At 42.3% G+C, this 17540-nt stretch overlaps 1 protein-coding gene across 1 annotated transcript in view; it reads left to right on the forward strand.

Annotated features, from left to right (window-relative positions):
* The window catches only part of TSEN15 (tRNA splicing endonuclease subunit 15), a 76381-nt gene extending 60324 nt beyond the window's left edge, over positions 1–16057 (forward strand). Inside the window, exon 4 of the mRNA XM_077452657.1 lies at positions 15079–16057. Within this exon, the coding sequence (XP_077308783.1) occupies positions 15079–15280 (202 nt within the window). The 3' untranslated portion in view covers positions 15281–16057. The remainder of the gene's footprint in view (positions 1–15078) is intronic.
* The last annotated feature ends 1483 nt before the right edge of the window (positions 16058–17540 follow it).

The raw sequence follows: 17540 nt of genomic DNA on the forward strand, positions 1-17540 counted from the left end.
CACTAATTCTCAAACCAGGGTTCACCCAGAGTTATTCAACAGCATAGCCTTATACTGGGGAAACCCAGAAGTGGATTTATTTGCAACCAAAAAGAATGTGAAAGTCCCAAGATTTTTGTTCACTATACCCAGGGAATCGGAGGATATTCCCTGGATCAACTTTACTTATAAATATTAGTATCCAGTTATATTATGTGTATCTAGGAAAGAATCCAGGCCTTTCTTAAAACAATCTACTGAGCTGGCCAGAACCACTTCTTGAGGGAATCTATTCCACGTTTTCACAGCTCTTACTGTGAAGAAACCTTTCTGTATTTGGAGATTAAATCTTTTTTCCTCCCAGACGTTAAGAGTGCCCCCTTGTTCTCTGTGAAGACTTTAAAGTGAATAACTAATCAACAAGTTCACTATATGGACCCCTTATGTATTTATACACGTTGATCATATCCCCCTTAATCTCCTCAAGATAGAATTAATTCAGTTCAGCTAATTGTTCCTCATAGGTGAGCTCTTCCACGCCTTCTCTCAGGTTTGATTGCCCTTCTCTGCACTTTCTCCAGTTTCCCAATATCCTTTTTATGAACTGTGTATAGCTAAGGACTTCTGCGCTCTATGGACAATAGAAGAAGCCAAAAACAGCGAATGAAAAAATCAGCAATCACTATATGAGTTGGCTCTCACTAATGTAAACTTTAAAACAGGGAAGGGGTGTGATGCGCTAATTTACAACCATAAGTGCTCATGCACACGGACGTTTTAAAAAACTGGCTGCAAAGCTAGCTCCGATGCCTGGAAAAATTGTTGTTAAAAACGTGATTTTTACCGCGTTTTGCATTGGCGTTTTTGCGCGTTTTTGCGCGTTTTTTAGCGTTAGCGTTAAGGAGCGTTTTTTAAGAAACACATCTCTTGGCTATAGCACTCAGAAAACAAAGAAAATATGTTGCGCTTTTATGCGCGTTTATGCGCGTTTTTGCGCGTTTTCCCGCGATTCGCGTTTTTACAGCTCTAGCTCCACGCCACGGAACGCACTGGTCCTGGGTTTTTTTTACAGCTTAAAAACGCCTATGCCATTTGCAGCTCAAAAACGCCTAGGTGGGCATGAAGCCATAGACTAACATGGACAGCCGTTTTTAAGCTGCAAAAAAAGCTCAAAAAAGTGGCTGTAAAAACGTCCGTGTGCATGAGGCCTTAATAAAGATAATGATAAATAAATAGGATAGTCCTACTAATGGCAAAAAATACAGTGCAACTATATTCATAAATGGAAAAAATTAAAAATAAATTTTTGAAAGTGCAACCGTGCATTAATGAATCAAAAGGTGACTGTGTGCATAATACTCGTAAGGTTTGCTGTAATAAATCACAAAGTGACTGTGTGCATAATACTCATATGATTTGCTGCACACACCAAAATGCATAAGCAAAAAACAGTGTAAGAATAGTTAAATATGTACAGAAAATGGAGCAAATGGTGACAAACGATAACGTGAACAATAAAACAAATCTGAATCCAAGTGACAGCAGTGAATCAAACTAAAGTGTCCCATACATGATCAGATAGTGCAATTCGGTAAACACACTTAGATTAAAGTGCAACGTGCTGAGCCAACAATCCTTCAGTGATGATCCGTGCAAGTGATGCTAATGCTATGCAATTACCTCACCGCTGTAAGGTAAACAGCGAAAATAATTCAGGGCACCCAGGTAACAAGGGATGATCATGGGGATGGCTGTGCAGCAGGCTCTTGGAGACTTCTCCAACTTCCTCATATGTGGTAAATGGTAGGTAAGCTCAGAGGGATGAACCAAAGAGAACCGCCATAGTGTAGTATTTCAAACGTATATAATTTATTAAGAATATAAAAACTACTCACAAAAGAAGTTGGGAAATACACAGTGACAAACAACAGTAGACCGGATATGAACGTCACTTCCGGGTTCCTACGCGTTACGTCGTCAAGACTTCAACTGGGAGTTGAAGTCTTGACGACGTAACGCGTAGGAACCCAGAAGTGACGTTCATATCCGGTCTACTGTTGTTTGTCACTGTGTATTTCCCAACTTCTTTTGTGAGTAGTTTTTATATTCTTAATAAATGATATACGTTTGAAATACTACACTATGGCGGTTCTCTTTGGTTCATCCCTCTGAGCTTACCTACCATTTACCACATATGAGGAAGTTGGAGAAGTCTCCAAGAGCCTGCTGCACAGCCATCCCCATGATCATCCCTTGTTACCTGGGTGCCCTGAATTATTTTCGCTGTTTACCTTACAGCGGTGAGGTAATTGCATAGCATTAGCATCACTTGCACGGATCATCACTGAAGGATTGTTGGCTCAGCACGTTGCACTTTAATCTAAGTGTGTTTACCGAATTGCACTATCTGATCATGTATGGGACACTTTAGTTTGATTCACTGCTGTCACTTGGATTCAGATTTTGTTTTATTGTTCACGTTATCATTTGTCACCATTTGCTCCATTTTCTGTACATATTTAACTATTCTTACACTGTTTTTTGCTTATGCATTTTGGTGTGTGCAGCAAATCATATGAGTATTATGCACACAGTCACTTTGTGATTTATTACAGCAAACCTTACGAGTATTATGCACACAGTCACCTTTTGATTCATTAATGCACGGTTGCACTTTCAAAAATTTATTTTTAATTTTTTCCATTTATGAATATAGTTGCACTGTATTTTTTGCCATTAGTAGGGCTATCCTATCTTTTTATGAACTGGTGCCCAAAACTGAACTGCGTATTCCAGATGAGGTCTTACTAATGATTTGTACAGAGGCAAAATGATATCTCTCTCTCTGCAGTCCATGCCTCTCTTAATACAATAAAGGATTTTGCTTGCTTTAGAAACTGCAGCTTGGCATTGCATGTCATTATAAAGCTTATGATCTACCAGAACACCCAGATCCTTCACCATTGACTCTCCCAGCTACTCTCCTCCTAGCAGGGATGTGCAGTGAGGTCAGTGGCTGGTGAGGCACTGGCTAGTATCAGAGCCAGATACACACAGGTTACATATTCGCAAGTTACATATTTGATTCCCATTAGCTACCAAAAGTCGTGATTGTATTAAAACAAGTCCTTATGTTGGTTAAATTAGTAAACTATGAGAACTAATGAAAGTGCCATATATAATCTATGTAATAAAAGAATAGAACCTGAACCATTCTCTGATTATATTGATTTATATATAGCACCTTCATTAGTTCTCATAGTTTACTAATTTAACCAGCATAAGGATTTATTAGCATATGTAAACGGCGTTCAAACCACACATTTGAGGTATTGACACGAATGTTAGAGCGAGAGCAATAATTCTAGCACTAGACCTCCTCAATAACTCTAAACATGTAACCTGTAAAAATGTTTAAAAGCATCACCTATGAAGATTTTTAAATACTGAAGTTTGGTGCCATTATACAAATGTGTGCGCAATTTTAAAGCGTAACATGTTGGGTATCTATTTACTCAGCATAACATCATAGTTACATAGTAGGTGAGGTTGAAAAAAGAAAAGAAGTCCAACCTATGTGTGTGATTATATGTCAGTATTACATTGCATATCCCTGTATGTTGTGGTTGTTCAGGTGCTTATCTAATAGTTTCTTGAAACTATCAATGTCCCCCGCTGAGACCACCGCCTCTGGAAGGGAATTCCACATCCTTGCCACTCTTAGCCCTTGCACACACGGTCGGAGATTTCAACGGAATCTGTCCGATTGGACAGTTTTGTCGGATAATCGACTGTGTGTGGTCTTCATCGGACTGTTTCCGTCAGAGTATCCGACGGACCAAGTTTTCCAACTTGTCAGTAAAATTTTCCGACAACATGATCCGATCGGACCTTGACCGATCATGTGTAGAGAATTCCGATCGGACAAAGTGCCACGCATGCTCAGATCAAATTCCTACACCAAAGCTATTGGCTACTAGCCTGAACGTAGTCCTGTCGTAACGAAATAATGTCATCACGTTCTGAACGATCAGATTTTCTGACAACTTTGTCCGACCGTGTGTATGCAACAGTTTTCGGACAAAATCCGTCGGACAAAATCCAACGGATTTGGTTGTCGGAATGTCCGACCGTGTATACAAGGGCTTACAGTAAAGAACCCTCTACGTAGTTTAAGGTTAAACCTCTTTTCTTCTAATGTTAATGAGTGGCCATGAGTCTTGTTAAAGTGGAAGTAATTCCTTGTATCGTTTTCAGCCAAGGAAGCTGCCATCTTGGCCTCTGTTTAATCTTCAACTGTCATGATGCTGCACATGTGATCAGTTATGACACCAGCCATTGGATGGTTTGACAGTTTGCTTGAGAGCACAACCAATGTGACAGCATTCCCGGCATGCCGTGAATGTAACTGCTTTTGTAAACTTTTAAATCAATGGGTTTACTTCTGCTTTAAATTCCGTTTTGCGAAAAAGTTTTATCCCTATTGTGGGGTCACCAGTATGGTATTTGTATATTGAAATGATATCCCCTCTCAAGCGTCTCTTCTCCAGAGCTCTCAACCTTTCCTCATAACTAATATCCTCCAAACCCTTTATTAGCTTTGTTGCTCTTTTTTGTACTCGCTCCATTTCCAGTACATCCTTCCTGAGGACTGGTGCCCAGAACTGGACAGCATACTCCAGGTGCGGCCAGGCCAGAGTCTTGTAGAGAGGGAGAATTATCATTTTATCTCTGGAGTTGATCCCCTTTTTAATGCATGCTAATATTCTGTTTGCTTTGTTAGCAGCAGCTTGGCATTGCATGCCATTTCTGAGCCTATCTACTAGGACCCCAGGTCCTTTTGTATCCTAGATTACCCCAGAGGTTCTCCCCCCAGCGTATAGATTGCATATATATTTTTGCCACCCAAATACATTATTTTACATTTTTCTACATTGAACCTCATTTGCCATGTAGTTGCCCACCCCATTAATTTGTTCAGATCTTTTTACAAGGTTTCCACATCCTGCAGAGAAGTTATTGCCCTGCTTAGCTTAGTATCATCCACAAATACAGAGATTGAACTGTTTACCCCATCCTTCAGGTCGTTTATGAACAAATTAAATAGGATTGGTCCCAGCACAGAACGCTGGGGGACCCCACTACCCACCCCTGACCATTCCAAGTACTCTACATTTATCACCACCCTCTGAACTCGCCCTTGTAGCCAGTTTTCAATCCATGTACTCACCCTATGGTCCATGCCAATGGACCTTATTTTGTACAGTAAACTTTTATGGGTAACTGTGTCAAATGCTTTTGCAAAATCCAGATACACCACATCTACGGGCCTTCCTTTATCTAGCTGGCAACTCACCTCCTCATAGAAGGTTAGTAGATTGGTTTGGCAAGAACGATTCTTCATGAATCCATGCTGATTACTGCTAATGATACCGCTCTCATTACTAAAATCTTGTATTTAGTCTCTTATCATCCCCTCCAGGAGTTTACATACTATTGATGTTAGGCTAACAGGTCTGTAATTCCCAGGGATGTATTTTGGGTCCTTTTTAAACATTGGTGCTACATTGGCTTTTCTCCAATCAGCTTGTACCATTCCAGTCAGTATACTGTCAGTAAAAATTAGGAACAATGGTCTGGCAATTACTTGACTGAGTTCCCCAAGTTCCCTCGGGTGCAAGCCATCTGGTCCTGGTGATTTATTAATGTTACGTTTCCCAAGTCTAATTTTAGACTTTATGTCTTTTGTTAACCATGGAGGTGCATCCTGTGATGTGTCATGAGGGTAAACACTGCAGTTTTGGTTACTGAAGCCCCCCGATTCCCTGAGACTGAGGATAAGAATAAATCCAATACCTTTGCCATCTCCCCATCCCTTGTAACCAGATGTCCTTCCTTATTCTTTTTAAGGCCAATATGGTCTGTCCTCCCTTTTTTACTGTTTACATACTTAAAGAATTTCTTGGGATTTTTTTGCTCCCCTCCGCTATGTGTCTCATGTTCTATCTTAGCTGTCCTTATTGCACCCTTATATTTCTTGTTGCATTCTTTATAAAGTCTGAATGCTGATGATGATCCCTCAACCTTGTATTTTTTTAAGGCCTTCTCCATTGCTTTTATATGCATTTTTACATTGGAGTTAAGCCACCCAGGACTTATTTTATTTCCCAATGGGATCCATTGGCTAAGGCCCTTATTTTATATGCTCTTAAAGCAAACCCATCTCTCCTCCACATTCTTTGTTCCTAAGATTTTATCCCAATTTATGCCTTCTAGTAAGGTTCGTAGTTTATGGAAGTTGGCTCTTTTGAAATTCAGTGTCTTTGTATTCCCCTTATGTTTCCTATTTGTGTGATTTATACTGAAGCCAATTGACCTGTGGTCGCTGTTCCCTAAATTTCCCCATATTTCCACATCCGTGATCAGGTCTATATTGTTGGTAATCAGTAGATCCAGTAACGCTTTATTTCTAGTTGCTGCGTCTACCATCTGACCCATAAAATTGTCCTGCAAGACATTTAGGAACTGGCGAGCCTTAGATGAATGCGCAGTTCCCTCCGCCCAGTCTATGTCTGGATAATTAAAATCTCCCATTATGATAACACTTCCCATCCTTGCTGCTAATCCAAATTGTTATAGGAGATCTGTCTCCCCTTCCTCCCTCAGGTTAGGGGGTCTATAACATACTCTACCCATAAGGATTCCACCTCCTCCCTAGCTCCCTTAGTGATGTCATCTCTCACATTCACTTGTACATTATTCTTGATATATAGGCATACCCCTCCCCCCTTTTTTTACCCTCTCTATCTTTGCAATAAAGGGTATACCCTTGAATGTTTGCCAGCCAATCATGAGAGCTGTTGAACCAGGTCTCTGAAATTCCCACAAAATCCAAATTCTCCTCATACAATAGTATCTCTAGTTCACCCATCTTGTCTGCCAGGCTCCTGGCATTGGTGAACATGTCACGTAGTTTAGATGGGTCGCGTATTATCGTATTATCCTCTTATTGGGTGTTCCAAGAATGCAACTAATACTTGCTACTATACTTACCTTGGGTTTATGTGGTTTGGTCAACCTACCACTAATGCCCCCAATACTACCCTCTGGACTCATCGCCTAGTTTAAAATCCCCTCTAACTTTTCGTCCATCTTCATTCCCAGCTGATTTGCACCCTCCTCATTTAGGTGCAGTCCGTCCCTTCTATAGTACCGGTTATCGACTGAGAAGTCGCCCCAGTCCTCCAGGAACCCAAACCCCTCCTTACTACACCAGCTCTTCAGCCACTTGTTTACTTCTCTAATCTCCTTCTTCCTTTCTGGTGTGGCTCAATGTATCGGTTGTATTCCTGAGAATACTACCTCGGAGGTCCTTTTCCTCAATTTAGCTCCTAAGGCCGCGTACACATGGGCGGATTGTCTGCCCAACTTAGTCCGCTGAACCGTGTTTCAGCGGACAATCTGCTCGTATGTGGGCTTCAGCGGACTTTTTCAGCGGACAGTCTGACGGACTTTGTCTTTCGGAATTTCCGTAATTTTGTCCGTCCAAACTTGGTTTTGTCCGTCCAAACTTGGTTTTGTCCGTCCAAACTTGGTTTCAGCGGACAGTCCGCTCGTGTGTAGGCAAGTTGGATGGACTAAGTATGGCGCATGCTCAGAAAGGATTTACACGGCCGAAGGTTGCATTGCAGTGTATTGGACGTCGTTTTTCTAGTCCCGTCGTACGTGCTGTACACGTCATCGCGCAAGTTTTCAGCGGACTGTCTGTTCATCGTGTGTGGTCAAGTCCGTTCATTCAAAATTTGGACGGACTGTCTGTCGGATTGTCTGACGAACTTAGTTGGGAAGACAATCCGCCCGTGTGTACGCGGCCTAAGTCCCTAAAATCATTCTTTTTGACACTCCATCTGCCTCTGACTTTGTCATTGGTGGCAACATGCACCATAACAGCTGGGTCTTCCCCAGCCCTTCCCAGTAATCTGTCCACCAGATCCGTGATGTGCCGAATCCGAGCAACCAGTAGACAACATACTGTTTGGCGCTTCAGGTCTTTCTTACAGATTGGCCTCTCTGTCCTTCTAAGAATTGAGCCCCCTACCACCAGAATCCGTCTTTCCTTTCCCTCCCTCCCCCCCCACTCTCACTGGAGGAGTTCTTCCCCTGGCAGCTAGGAGAGTCAATCAGCTCCAGCAGTGCTGGTCCCTGACTGGTTTCACCAATGTCACTCAATGGAGCATACTTATTGGGATGCTCCAGCCCAGGATCAGCCTCCCTGGCACTCCCCCCCCCCCCCTCTACCCTTCCTGACTGTCACCCATCTACTCTTTGCTAGTGCCTGCACCTATTTGTCTCTACCCACCTCTGTGCTGGCAGCTGCCGTGTACATTCCTGGCTCTCCTTTGGTATGGAGGGACTTCTCAGTGCTGACAGTTGCTTCCACAGATTCAGAACCTGGGCTTCCAGGGAAACAATGTGCTTACATTTTGCACAGCAGTATTCACCCTCGATCGGATGGTCAAGAAACGCATAAATGCCACAAGATGTACAAAAAGTCGCCTCTCCACACCCGCCAGGCATCGGACCTATTACATTTAATGAGGATTGGGGATTATAGCCTGTCCAAATTGCCTAACTAGCTTCCTGACACTAAGCCCTTGTACACACGGTTGGACATTCCCGACGGAAAATGTCCGATCGGACCGTGTTGTCGGATAATCCGACCGTGTGTGGGCTCCATTGGACTGTTTCCATCCGAATATCCGACGGACCAAGTTTTCCAGCTTGGCTATAAAACTTTCCGACAACATGATCCAATCGGACCTTGTGCGATCATGTGTAGAGAATTCAAATCGGACAAAGTGCCACGCATGCTCAGATCAAATTCCTACACCAAAGCTATTGGCTACTAGCCTGAACGTAGTCCCGTCGTAACAAAATAACGTCACCACGTTCTGAACAATCGGACATTCCGACAACTGTATGCAACAGTTTCAGACAAAATCCGTTGGATTCTGTTGTCGGAATGTCCGACCGTGTGTACAAGGGCTAATACTCAAGGCAATACACAGGTACTTGCAGAACTATGTGCACTCGCAGACCTATGTGCACTTTCAGAACTATGTGCACTCGCACTCACAATACACAAGTACTAACGATCCACACACACTACTCAGACAACACTCAGGTATGCACACTACACAGGTACTATGACCCCTGTTATTACCTCCTGTTTTAAACTCTGGTTTTTAACTCACCACTTTGACCAGTTCCACTTGGACAGAGTTCCAGCAGACTCAAAGATGAGCAAGCTCACAATGAGTTCTGCACAAGGTTATATAGGCCTCAAGCACCTGTGACCAATTAACCACTATCCTTAATTAGTAGGCTGAATGAAGCACAGAAAAAAAACTGTTTAAAAAGTGTCAGAAAAGGGTGTTTAAAAGCTACAAGGAATAGCCCCAAAAAGAACCTAAAAAATGCAACTCAGCAGTCACCAGCAGTCAAAAAGCGAGACTTGTTCACTCTCCACTCAAGGTCCCCTCTGTTTAGCTTCCAACCAGAAGTTTGGCCATCTTTCACATTACACAAAAAAAATAAAAAATCGGGCTAAAGTTAGTGTTTTTTTTTTTTTAATCCACTTCAATACAGGGCACTTATACTCCTTCCTGTCCAGACCAATTTTCAGCTTTCAGCACTTTCGCACTTTGAATGACAATTGTGCGGTCATGCTACACTGTACCCAAACTACATTTTTATCATTTATTTTGTTCCCACAAATAGAGCTTTCTTTTGGTGGTATTTGATCACCTCTGGGATTTTTATTTTCTGCTAAACACATTAAAAAAAAAGGCAGACAGACCCGAGTGAGGAAAAGCCGATCATCCGCTCTCCCTGTTTACACTGATCAGCCGTGATTACCACGTGATCAGCCGTGATTACCACGTGATCAGCCGTGTCCAAAGAGTCTCCGTCAGAGACTCTTTACCTAGATCGGTGTTGCGGGGGTGTCAGACTGACTACCCTGCATCAACGATCACCGCAATGCGCAACCCCGAGGGCACGCAGCGGCTCAATATCCTGAAGACATCATGACGTTTGGTCAGGATATTGAAACCACTTTGCCGCCATCATTTTGCTATATATATATATATATATATATATATATATATTATAATATTTGGGGGTTCTCAGTAATTTTCTAGCAAAAAATTATGATTTTTACATATAGGAGAGAAGTGTCAGAATTGGCCTGGGTGGTTACTTACCATGAGTAAGTAATATACATATAATATATATTGTTTTAAGGTAATTTACTATATTTTCTGAAACTGTACTCGAGCAGTTGGCTTAACGGACAGATGACTAAAGTTTGAAGTTATAACTTCAAACCAGTAATTTCACAGTAAATAGGTAAATAATAAAAATGGTGAAAAGAAATTACGCTATGGATAAAGACGATATATTAATGGTATGAGCTGCCTCTGCCTAATATTGCCACCCCCTGGGTGAAAATATATTGGATTATTGGATATAATCTAAGGGAAAGAAAGCAGATCTGGCGCTATACCTTTTTAAGATTTAAATGACAAATAGGAAGAATTAATACGGAATAGGAAAAAATATCGCAGTGGTGCTAAAAAATTAACAATGTGTAAACCTACGTGAGGTTATAAATAAACATAAATAAAAGTGTTTCATGGAGTCGTGTTAGTGAATAAAATGTTATTAGAAAAAAATGTGTACGTGAAAAATTCTATGATTATATACGTGGAGAAAATGTGTGTGTGTGTGTGAAAAAATAAAAATAAAATAAATAAGTTATGTATGTGTGTGTGTGTGTGTATGTATGTATGTATGTATGTATGTGTGTATATATATATATATATATATATATATATATATATATATATATATATATAAAATGTGTGTGTTTATTAGTGACCGGTGAGAGTATATATCCTCAGCGGTCACAATATACAATCCTTATGCGGAAGTGCTTACATAAAATTGATAAGTAACGATACAATCAAATATCAGAAAATGCAAACTGTGAAAACATCCAATAGACAATCATTAAGTCCTCAGGTATACAGGTCCCAAAAGTTTGTACAGATAATTTGTGCAGGAGATGTGTAATTAATAATGAAGATCTTCCCAGTGCGCATGACAAAAATTGGTAATGCCCTCACCAGATACCCTGCCCCTGCAGGGGTAGTATAGCCTCCACAGTGTGAGCACCTGTGCCGCTGTGTGGTTCTCTGGGGGGTGCATTTGTCATCCGCTGGGGGTACTTCGTTTAAGTTCTCAACAAGGTTTAGGTAAAAAAGCACCCTTCAGAAAAGCTATATTATGGGTCATTTAAGTTATCTATATGGGATTTACCTGGTATGGATTTAAAGGGGAATCCCTACCCCGAAAAATCGCCCCCCCCCCAGGTCCATATCAGACCCTTATCCGAGCACGCTACCCGGCCGGCCAGGAAAGGGGGTGGAGACGAGCGAGCGCCCCCCCCCCCCTCCTGAGCTGTACCAGGCCGCGTGCCCTCAACATGGGGGGTGCCTTGTCCCCATGTTGATGAGGACAAGGGTCTCTTCCCGACAACCCTGGCCGTTGGTTGTTGAGGTCTGCGGGCGGGGGGCTTATCGGAATCCGTGAGCCCCCTTTAATAAGGGGGATCCCGGCCCCCCACCCTATGTGAATGAGTATGGGGTACAATATACCCCTACCCATTCACCTGTGAAAAAAAATAAAAACAAACCACAACACACAAGGATTAAAATAGTTTATTGTCAGCTCCGGGGGTCTTCTTCCGTCTTCGGGGGTCTTCTCACGGGACTCCTCTGGGACTGTGACATCATAATGGGCGGGGACATCATCCGGTGATGTCCCTATATAAGTCGCCGCGCATCGCGTGTCCTGTCATTGTGACCGGAGACAGCGACGAGGCAACATCTCCAGAAGAGAAGAACAGAAGACGGCGACAGCAGCAGCGACGACAGAAGACCAAGGCAAGAAGAACTGAAGAGGGGAGAAGACCCCCGAAAAGGGGGACAAGACCCCCAAAGTCGGAAGAAGAGGGTGGCGGCGGCGAAGAAGAAAGCAGGGCTCCTCCGCTAGTAAAAGAGCTAGCAGAAGATAGCGGAGGAGTCCGGCGAGAAGACCCCCGAAGACGGAAGAAGACCCCCGGAGCTGTGCAATAAACTATTTTAACCCTTGTGTGTTGTTTTTTTTTAACTTTTTTCACAGGTGAATGGGTAGGGGTACATTGTACCCCATACTCATTCACATAGGGTGGGGGGCCCCCTTATTAAAGGGGGCTCACGGATTCCGATAAGCCCCCCGCCCGCAGACCCCAACAACCAACGGCCAGGGTTATCGGGAAGAGGCCCTTGTCCTCATCAACATGGGGACAGGGTGCTTTGGGGTGGGGGGGCCACGCAGCCCCCCTTCCCCAAGGCACCCCCCATGTTGAGGGCACGCGGCCTAGTACGGCTCAGGAGGGAGGGGGTGCTCGCTCGTCCCCACCTCCTTTCCTGGCCGACCGGGTAGCGTGCTCGGATAAGGGTCTGATATGGACCTAGGGAGGGACCCCCACGCCGATTTTTCGGCGTAGGGATTCCCCTTTAAGTCCATACCAGGTGACGGGGCCAGTGACGCCTCCTTCGCTGGCCCCGGCTACCTGGAGCCGCGCTCAAAATGAGCAGACATTTCTCCGGGCGGGAAAAGTCAGTTCATTTCAAAAGTACGGCGGACTGGCACACACACGGCCGTACTGTCTGCCGAAATGCGGGTCCGGCGGACAGATTGGTGTGCAAAACTACTTTCTTAGTCCGCCGGACTTTTGGGTAAAAAAAAGTCAGCCGGAGCCTACACACGGGCGGATTGTCTTTTCCACCGGATTATTTGATCGTGTGTACGCGGCATAAGCTTACAATCCAAGTTTACAATCCAAAAATGGCCCACAGTAGACATAATGTGGCCCCTTTGAAGATTTAGTCCTCATTTTGCTCACAGAGTTTGGCATGTCTGTATTAACGGTTGAGATAAAAGTGACTGGACTTTATCAGAGCACTGTGCTTTGAATATTTATAATATACATTAAGGGTTGTTCACACACAGGTGTGGTGTGGGAACATGTGCAAAATTGTGTGTTTTCCTGCTCCACCCACAAACACATGTGCCAATAAGTCTTAACCTCCCTGGCGGTATTCCCGTGTATGGCTCGGGGTAAGTTTTAAATACCATAAGCAGTATTCCCAAGCCAGACTCGGGACCGCATCGCTGGATCCATGGAGGGGTTTACTTACCTTGTCCCCTGGATCCAGTGATGTCCCCCCGCTGTGATCTGCGAGCCGTCCTCCGCTCGATCTGTCACATCGCCGGGCTCCGTTCCCTGCAAGCATTGCGACGCACGGAGACCGAGGTCGGCGCTAAATTCAAAAAGTAAAATACACAGTATAGATACAGTATACTGTAATCTTACCGATTACAGTACTGTATCAAATAATTACACATCCCCTTTGTCCCTAGTGGTTTGTCCAGTGCCCTGCATACAGTTTTAGATTATAAATACAGTTCTTTATGCCTGGAAACTGGAGATTGTCCATAGCAACCAAAAAGTGTCCGTTTACATCAAAAGTGGTTATAGACCAGCTAGAAAACAGCGATAATAAATTAGAATCACTCGCAGAATTGAGCGATAGTAATTTGTGGGGAAATTCGTCATCAAACACTAAAAGTAATGACAGCGACAATTCTGCAACTCAGCATATTTCAGTGTTTTTTATTTGATTACATTATTTAATAATTTTTATTGTTATATTATTATTTGTTATAATTATGTATAGTTATTTATTTTTATATATATTATGATTTCATATTTAAAAATTTTTCTCTTGCAAAATAATTGTACCGCTTTCAGCATCTAAAATCTGAAATAATCATACCGCCAGGGAGGTTAATAGCACCCCCCATGGATCTGGCAAATGCATATGCGCCTGCAGCTGCCAAAATGCATGGTACCTCAGCACCTGTGCAGTTTAGTGAAGCACGATTTTAAAAATCATGCCTGCACTATTTGTGTGCGTTTCATATGCATAGAGCAGACCATTAAAGCTAATGGGCTGCCCTTAATCCGCCGTGCTGGAATGCACAAAAAGGGTGTGTACCTGGACACACTTTGTAGTGTAAACAAGCCCTCAATTGTTGAGCATGGTCTCACCTGCACAGAAGCCTAAGTCAAGGTGTTCATTAAGATTATATATTTTACCAACCTTGGTCATTTTCACCAATTTTACCTGACTTCACTTTCAAACAGTTTCTTTGGTTTACAGCATGTTTTTATAAGCTGCCCTGAAATTGGTGAAAAGATGGTGTATTTCTGACTGGTTCCCATTTTTATTTTTCAGTTTTAAATGAAATATCTGATTCCGTGTTGTTTTCCTGGATGAAAACTGAAATTGTTCTGATAGAAAAATATGGATGCTGTTGAAAAAGATTTTGTGGGTTGTGTTGAAAAGAAAAACACATTTGACATTTGTCATAACAAGATACCATTGGGTGTTTTACAGGATTTTCTCATAGACGTCGTCTTGTAAACCCCATAAAGCTCATGTTTGTGTACATTCTTGCCATTCATTCATGCCTGTGACAGTTAAGGGGATGGAGCCTTGGTTAAACATTTACAGTTTTATGATAGGGACAGCCACAATATTCCAACAAAGGTGGTCTGCAGATGTGTAAAAACAAACTATTGTATGATTTAATTTTTTGGCATTGCGCATAGGTTGCCATGGGATGAGACTGCAAAACCTTTATCATAGTACTGTGTCAATTCTGTTTCCTCAATAGGAGCGCAAGGAGTAATCCCTTTTTTATGGAAAGGCTAATGATAGAATGTTTGGTCACAGAGGATAATTGTGACTGAGCTTGGAGACCTTTTGTTTACTTAAATTGTTGGCCAACTTTACACTAAAGATATGGTAGTGAAGTGTAGGGAGCCAACATGAATTGCCCATAGTCAAAGTAATAAAACTTTCAGCTATTTATATTGTTATTTTCTTTTTATTAAGTATTCTTTTATGTTTGTTTTTGTTTCAGAATTCAGCAGTATCTGAAACTCGGCCACACAGCAGAAGATGAAAATGTATCATATTCAACACTTTTAGGCATTGTGGAATCTGATTCAACTATTGTTTACTACAAACTGACAAACGGTTTTGTGATACCAGATCCCCCAGACTTTGCAGAGGATGTGGACAATAAACGCTGGAAAAAGAAAAAACTTAGGTGCTTGAGATAGCCAAAAAGTTATACAGTGCTGAAATTGTGTGGGTTTTTTTTTTTTAAGATGATGGTGTCATCTTTGTGCTTGTTATGGGTATATCTCTATTAACGTATTATATTAACACCACCTAATAAAAATATTTGAAGAGCCTTTAAAGTGGTTGTAAAGCTTAAACATTTTTTTACCTTAATGCATTCCTTGCATTAAGTTAAAAAATGTTTAGGTGTCAGCTACCCCCCCCCCCCCCCTTTTATTTACTTGAGCCCTCTTTCGATCCAGGGAGCGGGGTGCGGCCAAGTCCCACTGTCTGTGTCAATAAACGCAGCAACAGAGCTCGGGTGTGGCTTCCCATGGGGTCACTGGACAGAGGGGAGGGGCCAGGAGCGCCAGCAGGGGACCGGAAAAGTGGAGATTTTCGGCAGCTCTGTGCCCCTCCGCGGCACTGAGCAGGTAAATAGACATGTTTGTTATTTTTTATTTGTATTTTTTTTTTATTTACCTTTACAATCACTTTAATAATCTGTACCAAAATGGATGATGGGTGGAAATGTCTGGTCAGTGTCAAGAGATTTGTCATGTTACTGAGTGGATAACACTTGGCATATATTTCTGCAGCAGTACTCCGCATGGCAGCCTTTTAATGAGCGTTGTTTTTTCCGAGATAATTATAACTATAAAATCTGAAATGTAAATCTCATGAATACTTCAGTTCTACTTACAAGCCCACTGCGAGCACCAAAAAACGTGTAAGAGAAAAGTGAAATTCATTAAAAATACTGAGTTTTTCAACTACTTTGTCTTCATCCACTCCTCCATTTTGTTATTCAATTTTGTAAAGATGTATATTCCACACACATAAGTGCATACATAGGTGTTTTGAAATCACAGGGACTAGAGTTCTCATAGTTATATTGTGCTAAAAAGAAACGTAAAAGTTTTGGCACCCCTGTTGAAATTGCATGTTTTGAATATATTCAACACCAAACTTTATCACAGTTTCTGCAGGGAGAGGTTAAACATTACATATACTGAATTTAAGAGTTTGGGGTACCATGTCAACCAGCATATAGTCCTTTGCCAGATGCTTAATCCGCCACCTGTTAATTTTTCCTGCCAAAAATCTTTTGTGTTCTTGCTTTTTAGCTCATTTGAGCCCACCTCATTATAACATGTCTATTTGTTCCATTGTGTTATTCCATAAGCCTTACTGCATAGAAGCTGTAGTTTCCATAACTGCACTGATGATGCCCAACTATACTGTACAGCTGTATGCAGTTTGGAATAAATTGTCCTATAATAAAGACTGTATCTGCCATCTAAACCAGTGATTTTGGATGTGTAATTGGCCACAAAGAGGCATAAAGGAAAGATTTGCATAGCTGCACCCCTGTCCTAAAATGAATAAATCCCCTTTAACCACTTCAGCTCTGGAAGGTTTACCCTCCTTCATGACCAAGCCATTTTTTTGCAATACACCACTGCGTTACTTTAACATTTGCAGGACTTTGACATTGTGGTGGACAAAATCGGACACTAAGTGACACTTTAAACACTTTTTTGGGGGGGGCAAGGGCTTAACAATATGCACTGTCAGTGTACTAATGACACTAGCTAGGAAGGGGTTAATACCAGGGGTGCTCAAAGGGTTAAATGTGTTCATAGGGAGTGCTTGCTAACTGTGTGGGATGTGTTTTTTTCTGTAGGCAACCAGAGATCCGTGTTTCTGCTTAGCAGAAACACAGGATCTCTACCTTCCCTACCAACAGAACTGCCATGTGCCTTGTTTAAATTGTTTGTTTATTGGGAACGATCGGCGGGTCCCAGCGGATATTGAGTCCACCGGACCTGCTGATTGGCTCCCACTGTGTCCAATCACAGCAGGAGCAGGATTGACGGCAGCACGCCTCGGACCCAGAGATGCAGGATCATGTACAGGTATGTGATTCTGCACAGGGGAGCCGCTGTACATGTACAGTATACGGTCGACAAGCGGTTAACCACTTCAGCCCCAGAAGAATTTACCCTCATCCTGACCAGAGCACTTTTTGCGATTCGGCACTGCGTCGCTTTAACTGACAATTGCGCGGTCGTGTGACGTGGCTCCCAAGCAAAATTTACGTCCTTTTTTTCCCACAAATAGAGCTTTCTTTTGGTGATATTTGATCACCCCTGCGGTTTTTATTTAAGAGCGACAATTTTGAAAAAAACACATACTTTTTTACATTTTGCTATAATAAATATCCCCCAAAAATATATAAAAAAAAGATTTTTCTCC

The sequence above is a fragment of the Lithobates pipiens genome, unplaced genomic scaffold, assembly GCF_037356315.1.
Source record: "Lithobates pipiens isolate NorthernLeopardFrog02 unplaced genomic scaffold, aLitPip1_a1.2 Scaffold_23, whole genome shotgun sequence".
NCBI classification, from domain to species: domain Eukaryota; kingdom Metazoa; phylum Chordata; class Amphibia; order Anura; family Ranidae; genus Lithobates; species Lithobates pipiens.